This window comes from Phacochoerus africanus, chromosome 7, assembly GCF_016906955.1.
Source record: "Phacochoerus africanus isolate WHEZ1 chromosome 7, ROS_Pafr_v1, whole genome shotgun sequence".
Classification (NCBI taxonomy): domain Eukaryota; kingdom Metazoa; phylum Chordata; class Mammalia; order Artiodactyla; family Suidae; genus Phacochoerus; species Phacochoerus africanus.
In genome coordinates this window covers 60881944-60903664 of record NC_062550.1, presented here as the reverse complement: position 1 = coordinate 60903664, position 21721 = coordinate 60881944, and the positions used below count along the sequence as shown (strand labels likewise).

Here is a 21721-nt window from a genome sequence, read left to right as displayed (position 1 = left end):
AGAAGGTCTGAGAAGATTATTCAGTCACTGTCATATATGGAGTATCTCCCATAATCATAACATGTGGGCAGGAAATTGAAATGGGATAATAGACCTTCTCAACTATCAGAGAATAAGAGTAATTGTAATAAAAAAAAATATGACAGCCCTTCCAAAACTATGTGAAGTTAGCCATTCAAATAATGAGGCATGGTTCTATGTGATTTGGGATATTTTTACAAAGCACAGTTCACCTGGAGTTCCCATCATGGCACAGCAGAAATGAATCGGACTAGGAAGCATGAGGTTGCGGGTTCAATCTCTGGCCTCGCTCAGTGGGTTAAAGGATCCGGGATTGCCATGAGCTGTGGTGTAGGTTGCAGACACCACTCATATCTGGTGTTGCTGTGGCTCTGGCGTAGGCCGGTGGCTACAGCTCTGATTAGACCCCTAGCCTGGGAACCTCAATAAGCTGTGACTGTGGCCCCCAAAAGCAAAATATATAAATAAATAAATAAAAATTTAAAAAAACCCCACAATTCACCTATCTTGAAAACTACAACAACAACAACAAAATAAAATTTTTTGTGTAACTGACATGATTATGGGTCATGCAGTCTCTGCTTGGTTAGCTTTTGTCATTTTTTCAAAAATAATTTATTTATTAATGTCAATCCTGATGTGCTTTGCACCACATGGGATATAAATCTGTTGTTCCTTTAGCATTTTGGCTAAGACTGACTGTAGGATTTTTTTAGTACATAAATTCACAAAACATCTCCTTTTTCCATGCAATCTCCCTATAAAATGCTATCGATTTTTCTCTTTCTCCACATTTTCCACCCTACTTCTTTCTCCTGATTCAGAGTTTCTGAGAAACGTCTGTCTGGAGTAATCAGCTATTCAAGGTTAAAAGAAATAACCAGGCTCTAGAGAAATGATGGTTCAGTACCATGGAGAGCAGAGCACGTGTGTCCCAAAATACTAACCCATACTCCCCCAAATTTTAGTTGTTATATTATTGCAAACATTCCTATCACCCAGCCATGGGATCAAACTCTGATTTCCATGCCAAGAAGCTCTAGTCAGTCTATCTGGATGGGTTTCATTTTTTGAACTATCTGTGCTAAAGGAACGAGGCCCCCTCCCTCGATCTAAATGGACCAATTCTTTCATAAAAAACTAATTTATGAAAAGTTAAGTTAAAGCAGACATATAAAATACAAGTCCTAACTTGTTTTGTATTACTGGATGACAGCAGACATCAGCAGTACTGTGACAAATTGTTATAAATGTCCTCACTTGATGTGCTTACTTTGTCACAGATGATTAATAAACAGTTATCCAACTGGCAATGTCCCACAGACCACCCTTTGCTTAGGAGTTACTGAGGAGCATAGGGCTTCTTGTTTGATTGCAAGCACTATAACTGGCAAATGCTATAAAGTTTCAAGCACTTAAAAGTTGAATACTATACAGTCATGTAAAATAAATGTGAGCAGAGAACATTTATTGATGTGCAGGGATTTCCTCATATGCTTTTTTGTAAAAGCGTGTTATAAAGAATCATAACCTAATTTTTATTAAAGAATAGTAACATGGTGAAAGTCAGGAATTGTGAGAGTGGTTACCTCTGGGTGGTAGACTTAGGGATTTTTTTCCTTTCCTGTTGTTAACGTTTTCTTCCCTATATATTCTTAATTTTTATACCATGATTATGTACTTCTTTTATTAAAATATCAGGACTCATGGAAATACGTTATTATTTTTAAATTAATCATTCACTCAATATTTTTGCATTTCAATTCAGAGTCTATCACTATTTCTTTATATGCTTTGATAAGTAACTGGTTTAGAATGTGAGAAACATGGAGGTGCCCAAAAACATTTATTGAATGGATGTGGAAGGGCTGGTGGTATTTGGTTTTTATTTTCAAAGCATTCACTTTCAAAGATGTATTTGATTACATATCAGCAATTTAATATGGCTTAACCTAACATTAAATGGAGGTATATATAAGTAAGATTTCCTCTCCCCCTTTTCTAACTAACAATTAATTATGTGCCCATAACAAATGGGTAATCATTGCTGGTTATCTATTTTACAAAATATACTTTGCTGTCTCCACTTAGGAAAAAAAAAATGCTACACTAAAATGATCCAATCTGAACTGACATGAACAAAAAGTTCTGCAAATTTCTGCTTGGTTTCTGTATTGTAAATTATCTTCAATTAATTAATCCTTATCTCCCTAGAGCAGGCCTTTGACACGTCTGGGACGAAATTCAGCCAAATGTCAAAAGAGGAGGGACAAAAATAGCTCAAATGAGGCACATTGCCAAATCCAACTTAGCTGAATTTACTTCTTCTGGAACAAAGAAGAAGTAGAATTCATAGCATACTAATAAAAGTACTAAATATAAAGTTTTTTTAAAAAAATAGTGACTCACAGGGTTCTCTTGTGGCTCAGGTCACTGCCGCATGTGTTTGATCTCTAGCCCAGGAAACAGGTGGAAACATGCCATGGGTGTAGCCAAAAAAAAAAAATAGTGAATCACTTAGGACTCTAATACCTCATCAACAGAGTATTAATCTATCTAGAACAATGCATAATGGAGTATTATTCCAGTATTATTCCTCAGTAGATTATTCCAGTTTGTAAAGGAATAAATAATCCCAAACTTTTTTCTTAAAATTTGGGTTTTATATTTTAAATTATATAAATGTTATGTTCCTTGAGATTTAAATTTTACTAATATGCCCACACCTCTGTAATTAAAGTCTCTTGGTCAGGGTAAAAGGAATTATTAGAAGAAACAGGGTGAGAAAAATATACCTTTCAAAACCTTCTAGCCCCACTCCTATCCCACTCACCAAAGAGATGAGATGGGGGGGCAAAGAGGCCCCACAAGGTACTCAGAGCATTAGCTCCTGAAACAGCTAAAATAATGAGAAAATCAGACAGCCCTCTCTTACCTACCTGGGGTCCAAAGGCAAAGTAGGAACTGATCCCTTCAGGTGCCACGCAGATCTACCTCATTGCACCAGCAAGAAGTATTAAAAGGAAAAGACTCTACTATGTAAGCAAGCTTGGGAAGAGCAGACCAACCTGTACTTCCATCTTTTCTTTTTTATTACCAGAAAGATCTTTTTTTTTTAAAGTAACACCTGCAAGGATTCATTACTCACACTTGGGATAATTACCATGCTTCATTTGTACCAACCCCCACCTTCCCTGCAAGTTGGCTCACAGCAAGTGGCCCAACCTCCAGTGACTCCTTTGGTATTTGTTTCTTGCAGCCTACATTCAGCATATGAATCATCAAGCCCCCCAGTAGAGAGCTGCCTAGAAAGAATAAGATTGCAGTTAAAGAACCACCCTTACGTATACATGGCTGATTCTTACCACACAACTCTTATGGCAGGTGAAACTGGATACCAACAAATGGCCATGCTTTTCTTTTTGTTAATGGATGTCAAGGGGAGAGAGGCAGCAGAAAGTATAAATGTCATAAAAGAATGAATATTTAGCTCCAAAATTGTGCATAAGTAAATCTGAAAAAAAAAAGAGAGAGAGAATCACAGCAGGTTCTTATTGCTCAATTCCAGCCCATTTACAGAGAATAAAAAGGCAAAGCAGTGTGAGTGAAAAGCAAGACATCAGGCTCAGCAGGAATTTGCCACCTTAGCTTTGAATTCTACTGTACTTAAGAGTTTAACTGTTTTATCACCAGCCTTCTCTGATCTCACTTGATCAGGAAAGATGATGGTTTGCAGGAGCAAGGCAGTGCTGACACCAAATTAGCTCTAGGAATAAGACAACACATTCCAAGATGAAGGCATTACTAAACTTAAAGACAACTAATAAATTCCTGGTAGAATTCCTGATGGAGGCATCTGAAAGTTGATTCCTGAATTTGCCACAAATCTAAGCCTCGTAAGTGTTACTTGCTACTCACACAATAAAGGATCTAGGAAGCAGTTATATTTGAGAGCTAAATTTGCTCTGCTACATAAGTAAGTTGTATCTTCTTGTCTCCAAACAACAAAAAAAAAGAACAGTTAAAGGTATACTGGATTGCGGTTCTTTGGATACTAAGGGCTCAATATCTCATGTCAAGTTCACTTCAAAAGGATTGCCATTTATAAAAGAGAAATTGTGGATTTCATGTCAGTCTTCTCAGTAAATATGTTTTTATTTTGAAGTATAATTCCAATTGAACTGCCTCACAGAAACAAATAAACATTGCTTCTGTTATCACTGAGATAAAGAGTGATCTCAATTTTCAAAATTCCTAAATTGTCTTACTTGTGGTGACTATAACAATAGGGTCACAAACCTGCAGCAATATTATAGCATTGTAGAACTACCCTGAAATATTTGATATATAGCTCATTTCTTTAGCCTATAAGACAATGAAATGCCAAGCATCACATACATTTGTACTTCCCTTACTTGGTAAATCCCATTATAAATTGGTTATAGTTCATGTTTAAAGAAGAATGCTTTTTCTAATACTAGGAGTTTTCCTATGGAATCTGATTTAAAAGAATTCATTCAGGGTTATAATTTTACCTGGTCTGCTTTCCCCATCTAGCAAAAAGCACTGATTATAAAGGACGGGTGGCAAGGAATAGAGAATTGGCATTACCTGTGTGGCTTATCGGAAGGCCCTTTACAGAAGGTTCTGTAAAACACTTGTTGACTGGGTTTCTAGCTCACAATATTTCAGTGGTGAGCCTAGCATTCAAGGCTCTCTTCATTTGCCCTAATCTAGCCTTTTTCCTTGTCTCTCATTGCTTCTTCTCATGTGCCTTTTGCAAACCACTGAATAAAACTTTTGAACTTACTGAAACTGAGCAGTGCCCTGTGGGGCTCCCGGGCACAAAAGCCTTTCTGTTTCCCCCATTTCTCATTCTTAGGAAATGGGTCTCATTCAGCCTGCATGACCTTCCCTGAGTTCCAAGGGGCAGGTTCAGACAGTTGCTGATCAGAGAAGGAAGGAGATGCAAAGACAAGGGAGGAACAGTCAAATAACGATAGTTCAGCCTTGGGACAGGATCCCTGGTTCCCTCTCAAGGGATACACATAATAATATAGGCATCTTATACACCTAAGAGAAAAGTTTATTCCTTGTGCTTCTTTTAGAAATGAATACTTTAAAACTAAACAGCTTAGAGTCTTTCCTTTTCCTTCTCCCTGGCTTAATTGCACCCTAAACATAATCATCCATAAGCTAAAGATTAGGCACCCTGAGCATAATTGCCTGTGGGTTAAAGATTGTTAGCACATGATGTTTTTCAGGAATTTTCCTAGTTTGTTCAAATCTCTGATCAATATGCCCTTTTTGCAAGTACTGTTATTTTAGGCAATAACCCAGAAGGCCACCATCATGATCAGGCCGAGATCTCCTGACTCCAGCTTTGATGACTAAGATTCCCCCAAAGAAAGAATACATGTTTGTCCCAACCCTGATTCCTATCTGAAAACTGTTTTTCTCCTGTTTACTATAAAACTCCTCACATTTCTTTCCAATCTTTCTTATATTAGCTTCCATCATGGCCCCTGTGATGCACAGTAGGACCTCATTGTCTATCCATTCTAAATGTCATAGTTTGCATCTACCAACCCCAAACTCCCCTTCCATCTCATTTCTTCTCCCCTCCCCCTTGGCAACCGCAAGTCTGTGAGTCTGTTTCTTGTTCCTCTCTTATTGATCATGACTTGTTCCACATGTCACATATCTGCATCCATGCCTACGCCCCCTGCTGTATTTGGAAATTCTCTGAACATTGCTGCATTTTTTTTTTAACTGTGTGTTTCCTACTGCCTCACAACAGTATCCCGTACTAAGGAAATTTCCTTAAGTTACGTATTAAATTGCAGTGAATTATTAAGCAACATCACTGCCGATGCAGTAGCTTTAGTCTGTAGCTTACATACCAGCTTTTTCTCTCCTGGGTTTTGAAAACCCTCAGCCAGAGGTAACTCAGGGAAATAGCTCTTTCCCACTTATAATTAAGATTCTCTCCCACTTTTGCCACCTCAGCTCTTCATCCTGTGATTATTTGGCCATAATGATGTGTGTGCTTTGCAGAAAACTTGATATTACACCAAGTGCACGAATTTGAAATCTTCTTGTCCATAATTGTTCGATTTTATTCTTAAAGTTTAAGCTCTCTTCCTTTTGCTACAAAGAATTAATCAATTCTTCCTGCTCCTCTTTGTAGATCTAAATCTGATCCACAATCCCTCCAACCCTGGAAAAGTACAGATGCAACACTCTTTTCTAACTCTCTCATAGACCATTTCCACGTGTAAAGAATCACATTTAACTACCTGATATGGAAGTCACTTCATGAATTTTCCAGACTTGGGGTGAGAAAAAGAATAATTAGATCCAAGGCTTGAAAGATTCACCCAGACAATTTTTCAAATACACATTCCTCTAATTCTTTTGAACACCTACTATGTGAGGGCAATTTCCATATATATTATCTCATTACCATCTCTGAATAATTCTAGACATAAAGTTGACAAAAACTGAAGCTGAAAAGGAAAATTGAGTGAAACTAAGGTTCAACATCTTTAATAGGTTAACCTAGGTCATAAAACGAAGATAATAGGATTTGAACTCAGGTACCTAATACAAAGTCCAGTCCCAGGGGGTGGTACTGAAGGTATCAAGGAGATGTGGGAGCTGTGGTGGCACATGTTGAGTACTTCCTCTGGTTCATTTAAAACCTCTGAGCCTCATCTTTGAGTTGTTCCAGTGGCGAAAGCCACTGTCTTCTGAAGATGGTTTCATAATGGATTATCAGCAAATTACTGAGTCACCAGTTTTCATGCTGCAAATGCCTCCCAGTTAGAGGGACTGACCTGCTTTAGACTTGGCTTAGCCTTGATGGCTCAGGACCTTACTAATTGATTAATCATTCATGCCTACAATTTATGAATAAAAAGTTTGAAAAGTATGTCTTTGCAACTCAAAGTGTGTTCTGTGAACCAGCTGCATTTGCACCACCTGGGGGGCTTATTTATTAGAAATGCAGAATCAGACTACCTTTTAACTTTGAGAAGCCCTACTGAAGCACTGTATGCATTTAAGATATATTTTGTGATATAATAATGTTTTAGTATGTTTGTGACTAAATTCAGTGAAAAACTCAATTTTGTGGTTTTTTTAATTTGTTCATTTGTTATAAAAAAAAAATGTTAAACTCTGCAGGCAGCCTCTGTTGCCACTTGGAAAGCAAGCATTTACATACAACAATAGCCATCAACTCTGCCCACTCATCTAAGGGCCAAAATTGCCTTGTATCTCTACAGAACATCCATCTAGGTAAGCTTTATTTCTTATGGCAGAAAGGGGGAAAAAAATTTACTTGATTTGTAGGTTTTGTTGGGCAAAATATTGTAATGGAAATATCACCGGAGTGCCTTCAAAAGGACCTGCATCTAGAAGTTCCCATTGTGGCTCAGCGGAAATGAATCTGACCAGTATCCATGAGGATGAAGGTTCGATCCCTGGCCTCGCAAGTTGCAGAGAGCTATGGTGTAGGTCAAAGATGTGGCTTGGATCCACATGTGCACTGTGACTGTGGTGCAGGGCGGCAGCTACAGCTCTGATTCAACCCATAGCCTCTGATTCGACCTCCATATGCTTGGATACAGCCCTAAAAAAATAAAAAAATAAAGGACCTGCATCTAGTAAGGGTCTTCCTCTACACATGCGGATACCCCCAGGCAGGCACCTTCCACCTCCAGGTCTTGGGTTTCCTCATCTGTATTAAGGAGTTTTGGTCAACATAATTTTCAAGGCTCCTTCCTACTCTGACTTCTTGTTGGGACTCTTACTAATATTTCCTCAATAGGTCTCTCATTGCTGCTCTCATCTTCTTTGCCACTACCAAGTCTGGATAAGTCTTGTTTCAGTTATTGCCACAACCTTCTAATTGATCTCCTGCTTCATTTGACCCTCTCTCAACCCCAGTTTCACACTACTAATCTTTCTTTCTCAAAAGAAAATCTAAACATGGCCACCGGATGCTTAGAACACTCCAATGGCCAACAAGGTAACACCCAAACACTTGAACCTGACCTGCGAGGCCCTTTCTGTTCCTTGAAGGTCCTGTGCTGTCCTCTGTTCCTAAAACACAGTGCTGCTCCCAGCCCATCTTGCCTGAAATATCCCCTACACTCCAGCCTGTTTATCACTGAGCTTTGATAATCTTTTTTTTTTTTTTTTTCCTATTTCTTTGGGCCGCTCCCGTGGCATATGGAGGTTCCCAGGCTAGGGGTCGAATCGGAGCTGTAGCCACCGGCCTACACCAGAGCCACAACAACGCGGGATCCAAGCCGCGTCTGCGACCTACACCACAGCTCACGGCAACACCGGATCGTTAACCCACTGAGCAAGGGCAGGGACCGAACCCGCAACCTCATGGTTCCTGGTCGGATTCATTAACCACTGCACCACGACCGGAACTCCAAGCTTTGATAATCTTTTAAGCATCAACTGCAGCATCACTAGGTAAGGTGTTCTTACTACCAGCATACATTGCGCTTCTTGTTATAATATTTGATGCTTCTGATTGTTATTGCTGATTTAGAATTAATCTTTGTGAGGGCTAAAACCAGTCTCCTTGCTCACAATCATACTTTAGTAACTAACATCAAGAAGCATTATGAACGATTATTTGAATTCCATCAGATTCCTAGTTATCAATAAAATAATAGCTCTAAGTATTGTTTTAAGGATTTAAGCATAATTAATCTAAGGCCCCCTAGAACAAACACTGGCATATATTAGTAACAATAGTAATAGCTAGCTTATATTAGGTATTTAATATATGCTAGCTATTACTATTGTTACTCTTCTTTTTTTGCCTTTTTAGGGCTGCATACATGGCATTTGGAAGCTCCTAGGCTAGGGATCGAATTGGAGATGCAGCCACAAGCCTAAGCCACAGCCATAGCAATGCAGGAATGGGGCTTCATCTGTAACCTAAAGCACAGATCATGGCAACGCCAAATCCCCAACCCACTGAGCAAGGCCAAGGATCGAACTTGTATCCTCATGGATACTAGTCAGATTCTAAACCCACTGAGCCACAAAGGGAACTCTTGTTACTATTCTTTTCTCTCTTCAATTATAGCAGTTAGTATGGGCTTAATTTTAATTACCTGATAAGTAAAAATATCTTGCTCATTTTGAATGCTAAAGGGAATATACAAAGAAGTAGATGCATTAATCACCTAAACAATTGCATCAGGTTAATGGTATTTCTTATTCCATTGAAACAGAAGATCATATTGTTATGTATTAAATACATATAATTAATCATATTTATTGTAAATTATGCAGCAATGTATTTGGAAAATACTGTATTTAATTATCATAAGGTACCATTAAATTCTTCCAGTAAATGTTCCACAATTTGTTTCCTTGAAGCTAAAGCTAATGGAAAAGGCTTGAGAGGAATTTTCATTTTGAAGAAAACAGATCCTGGCCACTGTTTTTTGTTTGTTTGTTTTTTGTCTTTCTCTCTTTTTAGGGCCATACCACAGGCATATGAAGGTTCCCAGGCTAGGGGTCTAATCAGAGCTACAGCTGCCGGCCTACACCAGAGCCACAGCAATGCCAGATCTGAGCTGCATCTTCGACCTATACCACAGCTCACGGCCATGCCAGATCCTTAACCCACTGAGCAAGGCCAGAGATCGAACCCACAACCTCATGGTTCCTAGTCGGATTCGTTTCCAATGCGCCACGACAGGAACTCCGATCCTGGATACTTATGACCTGAAAGGAGATCTGGCATGCATCTCTTAATATTCTTAGAAATTACTCCTAGGTTCATTGTTTATTAATTCATAACTCTTCAAAGTTATGAATTGAAAGGGGTTAAAGTCCAATCTTTCAACCAGTATTTGAATCTCCATGGCACCATCTTAGCCAAGTGGATAGAAGGCCTCTGCATGGGCAGTTAGTTCCCATAGCAACATATGATTTATTAATGATTCATCGATGAGTCTTTAAGAATATATTATCTGCAAATCTGAAACAAATTAGGACACAATCATAGAAAGAAAAAAAAAGGAAGGAGCATGGTGGATAAGGAAACAATTGAGATATTAATAAAAATTTAGCTTGATTTTTTTCTCTATCAGATATTAAATAAGACAGATAGAGTCATGACTGGCAAGGATACAAAATATCAGTCTTATTCTGCCACTGTCTTATTGGTCACTATTACTTATTCCCAACTTACAAGTTTTCTTTATCGCTCACCCCTTCTTTGTATTCTTTTAACCTTTCCTCTTTGTCTGCTTCCTGCCGTTTCCCTAGTTACCTCCTTGCCTCTCTCCTTAATATCTGTCTTGGATTGGCCAAGCATTCTTTTATTTCTAAAAGACAGTGATTATGACTCTGCCATAATAATCCAGAAACTGGGCTATAAAAAGTAATACTCTGATACATGAGAATAGACTGAACAAACACAGTAAGAATATGTTGTTAAAGTCTCAGTAAATGTAGGGTAGGTGGGTGGATGAATAGATGAATGGATTTCAGTTTATAAATATTTATTAAGTTCCCAATAGCAAAATATTGGGTTGGATTCTGTGATAGATAAGTGAGGTCTGAGTCTCTGTGTTAGTAGATTAAAATCTAACAGGAAATTTATACACAGAACTAACCAAACACAGCATAAGATACGCAATGAGAAGCAATGCAAATGGGGCAAAATGAGAAAAAAAAGAGGTTGAGAAGAAAGAAGTGTTATATTATTCAGGAAGGTGGAAATAGAAATAGAGTAGTTAGCAAATGGTAAATTAACATTGATTGTTAAGTATTGTATTTCAGGGTATTCAAGAAAGGAAAGTGTGTTTCAGTAATTTAAACACTTGAATATTGGGTTTTAAAATTTATGTGGGGAGTTCCTGATGTGGCTCAGCAGGTTACAAATCCAACTAGTATCCCTGAGGATGCAGATTCAATCCTTGGCCTTGCTCAGTGGGTTCAGGATCTGACATTGCCTGGAGCATAGGTCACAGACAGCTTGGATCCCACGTTGCTGGCAGCTACAGCTCAGATTCAACCCCTAGCCTGGGAACTTCCATGTGCCATAGATGTGGCCCTAAAAAGAAAAGAAAAAAATAGAGAGAGAGAGCCCATGATCGGTCATGACTTGATAAAAGTATTGCATGCTATGACTTTATTGTCTTTATTATGAATTAAATAAAAGCTTTGTAACTAAAGTTCCTTTGTTTAACACAGATCATGTGAATTATTGCCAATTGGCATAAGGTATTTACATCAGGCTCCCAATAACAGCTGCTCCCTTTAAAAATAGAAACTTTAAAATGGTAAGGAAAGATGTAGAAAGAGATTTAAACATTTCTGTACAGAATCCTATGAAAAAAATTTCACCTTTATCATTAGATTCTGTACCATCAAAATTTTCTAGTGGTAAAAACCACCTTTTAAAATAATTTCAAGGACACAAACATTTCTTTTTTGGGGGGAGGATGCAAACATTTCTATTTTCCACCTTTTAAAATATGTCTTATCCCAGGAGATAAGAAAGTATTCAACGATGAAATGCCAATTAACAATAAGTGCAGTATCTCAAGTAAAAGTAATGATATTTCCTTACCAAATACCACAGCATGATTTATATAAATGTCATCCTTTCCCCAAGAATGGAATCCTTTCATTCAGTGCAGTAAATTGCATACTGTCTTTTTACAGCTGTTCTCAAAGACAAAGATATTTTTGAGCTTCATTTATAAAATATAAATATCAGATTGTTGTCCCAGCCTTCTTGTAATTCAAAATAGCATCAGTGCTGGTGAACATATTATTCATGCAGTGGAAACTAAGAAATGGTGACAATCTAAAGTTAACATTATGAAATGAAGATGAATATGTACAACGTTAACCTCAAATGATTTAAGTAGATGTTATGAATACTTAACATGAGGATGGTAGGATCTTGGCAAAAAGAGCCATTTATAATTATTTCTACCTCTTACTGTAAGGGCAGTCTGCCTCTCAGTAGATTAGTATGATTCCATGTAACTAGTTTAGAAGCTATTTTACTATGACAGTAAAAAATACTATTTCTAATTGAATTATGTTTGTAACTAGTTCAAGTAATAGCAAATCTGAGATAGCACTGTTTCTGAAAAATACATATTGAAAAACTGCATGATGATTTCAGAATTTTAATGTGATATTGAAGGTTTTTACACAAGTGAAAACTTAAATTTCTTTTATTATCTATTAGATTTCTTATGACATTCGGAAAGTTTTGCAATGCAGCTGACAAAAGCTTCCCTAGCCAGATTCATTAAGTGTAATAGCCACTTTTTAAGCCATCAAAATCAAGCGCTTATGTGCAAGGCATAAAATATGCCAAGGATCTTAACCTTATTTTTTTTTTTCATTTTAATCTCACAACTACCTTGTAAAACAGGCATTTTTTCCCATTTTATAGGTGAGGAAACTAAGTTTCCTCGAGGTGTCTATGGGATGCGACTGATATGAATATTGAACTCTATTTGTCTTTAAGTCACTCTTCTTTCTACTATACTTGAATGTCCTTTAACTCCCCACATGATAAAGATAAGTAATCTCAAAGTGACATTCATGCCTTATGGTTGCAAAGGAATAAAGTAAAAGGCACTATATGGCATGAACCTGGAGTTGAATGTCAAAGTTATTGCACAGGCTTTGGAATCAGAAAAATCTGGATGTAATGCTCATGTCTACCACATAAAAGCCATGGGATCTTAGGCATGTTACTTAATTTTTCTGATGCTTAAGTACAAATTGGAAAAATGTAAATAATAATATCTAAGAGGATTGTCAAAATTAATGGAAGTCATGCCTAAAAAATTCTTAACGCAAGCAGATTCTTAATAAAAGTAAGCCCTCTTAACAGTAGTAGTTGTATTACCATACTGCAGTAGCTCCTCCATTCCTCGAGCGCCCACTGCCATCTCTAAGTCAATCTCTTCCAAATACTGGATCCAGGCCTCTCTTCTGAATTCTGCATTCATACAGCTCATCACCTACTTGGAATTTGCACTTGGATATCCCACATGCATCTCATACTTGTTATGTATTAAGCTGAACTGAACTAATTACATGCATCCCCCTTCTTCCCACCCTGCCAATATCTGCTCCCACCCTGCCAATATCTGCTTGCCTGCAGTCTTTTCTATTATGATAATGATAATGTGTGAGTAGGTGTAGAAAGTCAACACCACAAGCAGCCCTCAACCCATCAAATCTCAAGTCACTAAGTTCTGAGGAATATACCCTCTAAATTTTTCCTGGCACTTCCCTGGTCCTTCCTACCATCCTTCCTCTCTTAGGTTACTTCAGTCACCCCAACTTCTGCCTGTCCTCACCAACCAGCTCTCTGTGCTGTCCCCAGAAGGATCTTCCTGCCCACCCTGAGACCTAAACGAAATTGGCTTAAATCCGTTCCCATTTCCAATGGAAGTTCAAATCCACTTGGGATTTTGTTAAGTTGTAGGAGGTTTTCATTCTCATTATTCCCTCTTCTCTCAGGCACCAGCTTTCATGATGACCACTTCTGTGTCCTTGCACATGGCTGTGAAACCCAGCCCTTGAGCGAGTCCCACAAATGAGCCACTCACACAAATCCTGTGTGAGTGTTGTAAACATTAGTAAAGATTGGGGTCTGGGGAAATGGACAAGTGTTTGCTCTTCAAAATGCTAGCATCAAATGGGACATTAGGCATTTCCAGTTTTAAAATGCTCTTTGACCTCCTCACCATCTAGAAATTTCTGTTGGCTGATTGCCCCTTCTCTATGTCAATACCACACCATCTTGTTGGCTCTGATCACTGTGTTTTTTTCCAGCCTCTTCTCCTTTTCTTTCTCCCTTACTTTCTAGAATAAGGCCGTTCTTTTCTTTGTAACTCAAATACCATTTGCCTGTATTTGCTTGTTTTGTTCCTTTGCCTAGATTCCTCTGTTCATACCGTTAGAATGTTCTCTTCTATCCCAAGAGGTTATTTATCATGTATTTTTTTTATTAAAACTTGGCCCAAGAGGAATTTGGGAGCCAGCAGTCAACATAAGAAAAATTTTTGCCTCTGTTACAGAAGACAAATTTGGTAGTTTCACTCCCCTGCTTAATAACCTATAAGTGGTTTCCCATTGCTTCAAGCAATACACCTCAATGTTTTCAGAAGGACTTACAAAGTATCCCATGATCTGGTCTCCACTATTGACCATTCTGGTGTTATTCTGGTTTCTCAAATCTATTGTGTTTTCTCCAGCCCCCAAATCTTCATATATACCATTCTTCATAGATTGTACTCTTTCTCCAACTCATGATCGTGTCAACTCTTACTGTAGTCTGTACCTACTGACTCTTACTTCCCTTAAGTTAGATCATCTTGCTGGGTCCTCCTTTATCATGAGGCACTTCTATACAATGACGCCTTTTTCATTTGTAGGTATTTCCTCCCTTTTGCTATAGATTCTGAACACCACTGGGACTGGAACCAAATTCCTTTTCTTCACTGTCATATCTTCCACACAATGTATACAGCAGGCACTCAGCCTTTTAAAGCTACACAAAAGCACACATTGAATGAAGCATGTATGTAGAGTATCCTACTTTATCTCTCTTGACTTCTGGGCCTTAATTTATCCACCATGAAGGGATCAATCTTCCAGAAGAAATCATAAAATCCCAGTGATGGTGGAAGGCACAAGAAACTATTTGTGGACATTTCTGTTGTGACTCAGTGGGTTAAGGACCCGATGTTGTCTTTGTGAGGATAAGGGTTGGATCCCTGGCCTCATTCTTTGGGTTAAGGATCCAGCATTGCTGCAAGCTGCCGCATAGGTCACAGATGCAGCTCAGATCTGGTTGCTATGCCTGTGGCGTAGGCCGGAAGCTGCAGCACCAATTAGACCCCTAGCTTGGGAACGTCCATATGCTGCATTTGCAGTGGTAGAAAGAAAAGAGAAAGAAAGGAAAGAAAGAAAGAGAGAGAGAGAGAGAGAGAGAGAGAAAGAAAGAAAGAAGAACAACTACAAAGAAAGACAAGAAAGCTAAAGAAATAACAGCTAGAAAGTACTAATGAAGGAAGGTAAGGCAAGAAGGCTAATGCGAGGAAGGAAGAAGTAAGGAAAAATAAAGAATAGAAAGAAATCCAGAAAGAACACCGACTCCCGATACTAACCCTCACTCCAGAACTACCACCTCAACCTACCCTCCACCTATTTTTGATGGATCTAAGTTATTCTTCGTGATCACAATCCATTCAAATCTATTCCTACCATTTCTTCTTATTCCTTACTCCTTATCGTCACTTCTATCTAAACACCACCTTACCGGACGTACCTTCCCCGCCACTATAATCGGTCAACAATGCAGGAAAAAGGAAACAATTTGCTTTGCAGATCTGAATGCTCTGTTGCTGACAATGGTAACAACTCAGTGAGGAGGGGAGTTAAAGGGCAGTGCTTACGAAAGGTCACAGGGATCACATCTAAATATGTGGTGAACTGTGTGTTTGGTAAGTGGACAGCACTCTTTGTTAACTATCATCAGGATTTAATTAGCGGGTGTCACAATCGAAGAGATGTTTCCTGCCTGTGGGGATATCTGACTGAACTCATCCATCCTAAAATAAATGATTAGTGCCATATCTTTCACCTTATTTTTCAATAAGTGGGACAGCTACATTTTTACAAGCATCTCTCTGAGGTAAAACCTTTTAAAAACCATAAATATGTAAGGTAAAGCTAGAGAAGAGGGATGGGGAATAAAAACCTTCAGGCAAAATAATGTTTGTCAGGGCTTCATTTTATGAAAATAACACTTGTTTCACAGAAGTGATCTGTCAGGATCTCCTATTTTTCCTAACATAGGAAGCCAGAAGAATGTCACATATTTTCAGAATCTGCCTGATCATTGGACTGTTGAGAACAAGTGTGTGTGATGGCTTCCTGGATGGTGGAACTACCTCCTTCTGAGTCCATCATCAGCCAGTCTCAGCTTCACAGGTCTCTGACCTTGTCGGCACAGTAGGTCCTAGAAATGGTTCCCATGGTAACCTTCAGTCTAACAGGTTAGCTCAGGCTGTCACACACAGGCATAACAGAAAAAAGAAATGCTAGCCACTCTTGTTCTTGATGCCACAAAGAGGATAATATTGATAGATGAATAAGTAGATCAAAACTCAGAGCAGTTTGGGAACTATTTATGAGCCATGATGTTAGAGTCCTGAAAAGATACAACATCTAAGATTTAGAGAAAATCAAGGAGAAAAAAGGTTATGAATATCGCAGTAACAATTAGCTATTGTTTTTGGAGGCTCTACTAAACATACTATATGGGCCTAGGTAATGTACACCCATAAGCTAGTTTGTTCCCCCCGCAAAAGCTGGTCATACTAGGTTTTATCTTTTCCATAATTTACCTGAAGCAAAGGAAGCTCAAAGAATTAAAACGAGAGACAATCACGGTGAGATTTGAACCCAGGTCGGCCTACCTCTAAAACTGCTTTTATTTTTTTCAAGATATCGCACTTTTTGAGCATCTATCAAGTGTAATCTAGAGAAGTCATGGTTTGTGCTGAGGGAGTTCACTGCCAAATAAGCATAGATATAGACGTTAGCATTTAGGAAATCATTGTGGCTCCAGGACCTTACAGCCTGGGGACTGCAGTGAAAAAGAGTCCTAAAATTTGTAATTAAAGAATAGCCTTGAGGAGTCTTGAGAAACTCATTTAATTTTTTTTGCACCCCAGTGTTTTCATCTGTGAAGTGAGATCATAACTTAATGGAAGGTTCTGAGGATCAAATGAGAATTGTATTTTAAAGTGTCTTATAAAATAAAAAATGTGATATATGGTTACGTTATTATCCTACCTATTGTTTAAACCTTGGAGTATCTCTTCTGTGTAAGTTTCCTCCAAGTTTAAAAATGTTGGTTGGGAGTTCCCACTGTGGCTCAATGGGTTAAGAACCTGACTACAGCAGCTTGGGCTGCCGTGCAGGTCCAGATTCATCCCCCACCAGTACAGTGGGTTTAAAGATCTGGCCACAGCCATGGCTCAAATTCAATCCCTGGTCCAGGAACTTCCAAAGTCTCTGACTAATAACACTCAGATTGAGTTATAACTGTGCATTTGAGTCTCTCCCTCACTGGAGCCTGGGCTTCTGGAGTTCAAGGACCCCGTCTGACTCACTCGTCTTTTGCTAACACCTACCATGATGCCTGATGCCACGTTGGCACTTAGCTAATGTTTGTTTTTGTTGAATTAACAAACGGCTAGCTCTCCAAGGGTCTGTGAATTCAACATCCAGTGAACATAATTACAGAATTCTGGAGGGTTTTGAAGTGAGTTAAATGAATATTTATAGAACCTTTATAGTTTAAAGGTCATGGAGTGTTTCAAGACTGAAGCACAGTAGCTTTTGAAATACAATGAATATTGATCGATTTTGCCCTATTAGCATGTTTATAAAAGCCATTTAACCCTTACCAAAATCCCATGAGTTATAGGAATTATCTCTACTTTCTAAATTAAGAAGATGCAGTTAAGAGAGTCCTGGGCTTTCCCAAGTTCTCACAGGTAATATGCTGCAGAGAAGGAAAAGAAACTCAGACCCTCTGATTCCAAGTCAGTTTCCATGTTCTTAAGCAAATTATTTAATTTCTCTGAGTAAAATAGGAGTAATAATATTAATTTCTGCAAATGGTTGTAAGGAATAAAAGGAAAAATACGTATATAATGCCCAGGGCAAAGCCGGTCCAGATGCACAAATACCACAGTCGCCACACTTGTCGAGGATGGTAGAAGACTTCCTTGAACTTCTGACAGGTACTTTATGAGCGGTCAGCTCGGCTTCTTGTCCCACACCCCAGGGATTCATCCTGCATTTTTCTCCTCTTCATTGCTGCCTACACTGTCTCCAGCAGCTTCTCTTTCCCAGGACCTATAGAATAGGTTATAGGCTCCTGGCTCCCCTTTCCTTGCTGAGGCCAAGCCCCCAGGCCCCTTTGCTGCCTCAAGCAGCTCAGCTCAGGAAAGAGAAATGCCAAGTGGTATCGGAACATGTGGATCCTAGACCTTGTTCTGACATCAATTAGCTGTGGGACATTTGCACCACCGTTCTTTCAACTGTGAAATGAGAGTGTTGGACTGGAGAAATTTCTATATTAAACTTTGTTATGCAAAAGAAATTTCAGCGAAAATACTTTTTACTGCACAGTCAAGCAATACCATTAACAGTCTCAGAAAGAAAAAAAAAAAAGTTTTAACTATTTTTCTATCCATGCAGTAAATCAGCATTGGCCTTGCCTAAGTTTACCAGATCCATTTTGATTACTTTTAGCACTTCCTTCTTGCTCTGCCTTTCAGCAGGGATGGCATGCCTGCAGCACACATTCAGAATTTTCTCCTGAATATAGATTCCAGGAAAAGCTGAAGCAAAGAGGACAGAGAAGAAAGAAATAGCATAGATGATATTTCTTTTAGGCTCACTGCCTGGATCACACTTGGCCTGTTGCCTTCTTCTCATTAGTACCACTGACTGAATCTGATTAGCCCACCCTGATGTATTTTTGGCAACCTGGGAGCACATGGGCCAATGCTTATTTTCATGGCTGATACAATCATCCCTAAAGCTGTTGTTAGCATTTGGAAGATCAGTTCCTGTCCCTGGAAGATATAACTGTCTACAAAGCATCATGGCACATGAGGCATATATTTCTTAAACACTTTACAAAATTGAGTTTATTTATTCCTCCTTCTGTTATCATCAACACTTTCATGATAAATATGTTAAAATGTGAAGCAAAAAAATTCTTCGTAATTGTGTATTGGACTTTGTAAAAGTATTGTTTTCTTTCTCTCTCTCTCTTTTTTTTTTTTCTTTTTATGGCCATACCTGCAGCATATGGAAATTCCCAAGCTAGGGTTCAGATCAGAGCTGCAGCTGCTGGCCTACACCATAGCCATGGCAACGCCAGATCCAAGCCATGTCTTTAACCTACATCACATAGCTCACAGCAACACTGGATCTTTAACTCACTGAGTGAGGCCAGAGATTGAACCTGCATCCTCATGGATACTAGTCAGGTTCCTCGCCCCCCGAGCCACAATAGGAACTCCTAAACTTATTGTTTTCTGAGTTAGCGAATCAGCTTCTATAATCAATACTGAATAAAAACCAGATTTCGGTGCTATTGGATATTCGATGCTTGGTTTAGCCTCACAGTTCCACCTGGCCACAGGCAATGTAGAATGGGTCACATTTTATGTCTGGTCCCCAAAGTACCGAACTCAGTTTTTGAAACCTGCTCATATATCTGAGGATGAAAAGCAATGAGGATTAAGGGACATTTAAAAAGTCGATCCATACTGACAAGCTTGTATTATGGAAATCTTCCCAGGACTTCCCAGGTCACAAACCACCTGGCATATGTCAGGCATTGGTCCAGAGCTAGAGATGCAGCTAGAAATAAGATGTAGTCCTTTTCCACCCTCAGAGGACTTATGGTCTAGTGTGGTGGGAATATCATGAATACAATTGTCTATTAAATGTTAACAATGAGTTAAACTTCTCTTAATGGCCAGATATTCTTTATAAGTATTAGGACCTTTCAAAACTAGATTTCTTTTAAAAAATTAAATAAGAAAAATGTCAGTATATTTTTAGGACTGTTTGGTGTCTTTTAGGGGGTTGATACATAGTGCATGCTTGATTTGGCTGCTAACAATATGTGAGGTACCAAAATCAATAAGCAGATCAATTCTAAGAGGAGAATGCTCACATGTAATTAATGCAATGTGCAATTCTTTCATTCATTTAACAAGCACTTATCAGCTTTATGCTGTGTGTCAGTTAAGGTCAGGAGAATAATTCAAGAGAAGACAAAGTTACTGGAATAACAGTGGAGCTCCATCTTGGTGTCTGTTTAGATCACTGGTTAAGAGTTCAAACTAGGTGTTCCCATTGTGGCTCAGCAGTAATGAGCCCAACTAGTATCCATGAGGATCTGGGTTCAATCCCTGGCTGTGCTCAGGATCCAGCATTGCCATGAGCTGTGGTGTAGGTTACAGCTGTGGCTGTGGTGTAGGCTGGCAGCTACAGCTTGGATTCAACCCCTAGCCTGGGAACTTCAATATGCTGCAGGTGCAGCCCTAAAAAGACAAAAAAAAAAAAAAAAATCCAAACTAGATTTGTGACCTTAAGCAGTGACTTAATCTTTCTGGCTCTCAGTTTTCTCACCTACAAATTGAGATTGAAAATAATAATATCTATCTCATGAGGTCACACTAAATAGGAAATAAGACAACTGTGTTTACAGCCTGCCTAGTTTAGTACCTGGATTCTTGTAAGTCCTTGACAAGTTTCAGCAATTTTTCTGTCCCACTTTCACTGAAAAGAAATCTAAGGCTCACAGCAATGAAATAATTTGTCCTGGATACCACAGACCCAGAAGGTAAATTAAAAACAAAACAGCAAGCATTTCAAAGTATAGGAGTCTTGTTTGAAAAACCAGAGAGCAGAAGGGCTGATTCTGCCTGTGGAGTGTGGGAAAGAATCAGGAAGGGATATTTGAACCAACTGCACAAATGATTTTTCAAATACTGTTCATGAGCATTTATCTGGAGACTTGGAACAAGGTTTTCAGTCCACTAACTGCTGATTTTTCCATCAGTGCCCACAGCTCCTCAGTCTGGCCCTTTCTTCAAAGAGCATCTTAGTTTCTCTTATTAAGGACTGGCTAGGCTTTTAATGAGGAAGATTATCACAGGTTTCTCCATCCTGACTTTTTTAGTTTTCCGAACTGACAGGTAAGATGTCAGAGAGGAAATAACTGCCTTGAAACATTCTCCTAGAATTTTCCTAGGAGTATGGCAACACTACTTCCTCCAGAGTAAAAGTAGAATGCTTCTTCAAACCGTGTAGCTTCTTCAACATAGGGGAAACCGAGGACTTCTCTATGGAACTCAAGTGCCAAGATGATTTCCACTCATTTCTGTTTATGCATTTCCATGATGTTCGTTTGGGGTTTATTAGATGCCGAAATCTATGAACCAGCAGCAACATTCAATGGAGAAAAATCCTAAAAGTGAAAAAGCCTAAGAAGGTCAGTAGTCACAATAAGATCATTCTCCCTCTTTCTGCTTTTCCTTGTAAACTAAAATAACTATGTAACTCCATTTCACAAAGCAACGCTTATCACGACATTGTTTTGGGGGAAATTTTCTCAGTATCATTTTATTGTGAATAATCTGAAACTTGACCTCCATTTCTTCTTTTTCTCTTTTCTTAAACAGAATGTGACCACATTCCACGTAACTGTCCGAGATGATAATAGCATCGCGGTCTCTTTGGAAGATTCAGATGTCATGAGTCCATCATCTGTGTATGTTGTGAAGATAACTGGTGAATCCAAAAATTACTTCTTTGAATTTGAGGAATTCAACAGGACTTTGCCTCCTCCCATTATCTTTAAGGCCAATTATCATGGCCTGTATTACATAATCACTCTCGTTGTGGTAAATGGGAATGTAGTGACCAAGCCATCCAGATCCATCACTGTGTTAACAAGTAAGCATCACGTGAATTATTGTCCTCTGTGTCTCTTGTTGGGTCCACAGGGTCCTCATGGAAAGAGAGTCAGCCCAGAATGACGAGATCAACTGCCTTAAAATCAAATGAT

General features: G+C 38.7%; 1 protein-coding gene across 1 annotated transcript in view; it reads left to right on the top strand.

Annotated features, from left to right (window-relative positions):
• Positions 1 to 21721, top strand: part of LOC125130412 (receptor-type tyrosine-protein phosphatase O-like) — a 178359-nt gene that overhangs the window by 108438 nt on the left and 48200 nt on the right. The window contains exon 3 of the mRNA XM_047785756.1: positions 21336 to 21609. Coding sequence (XP_047641712.1) covers positions 21336 to 21609 — 274 coding nt within the window. The remainder of the gene's footprint in view (positions 1 to 21335; positions 21610 to 21721) is intronic.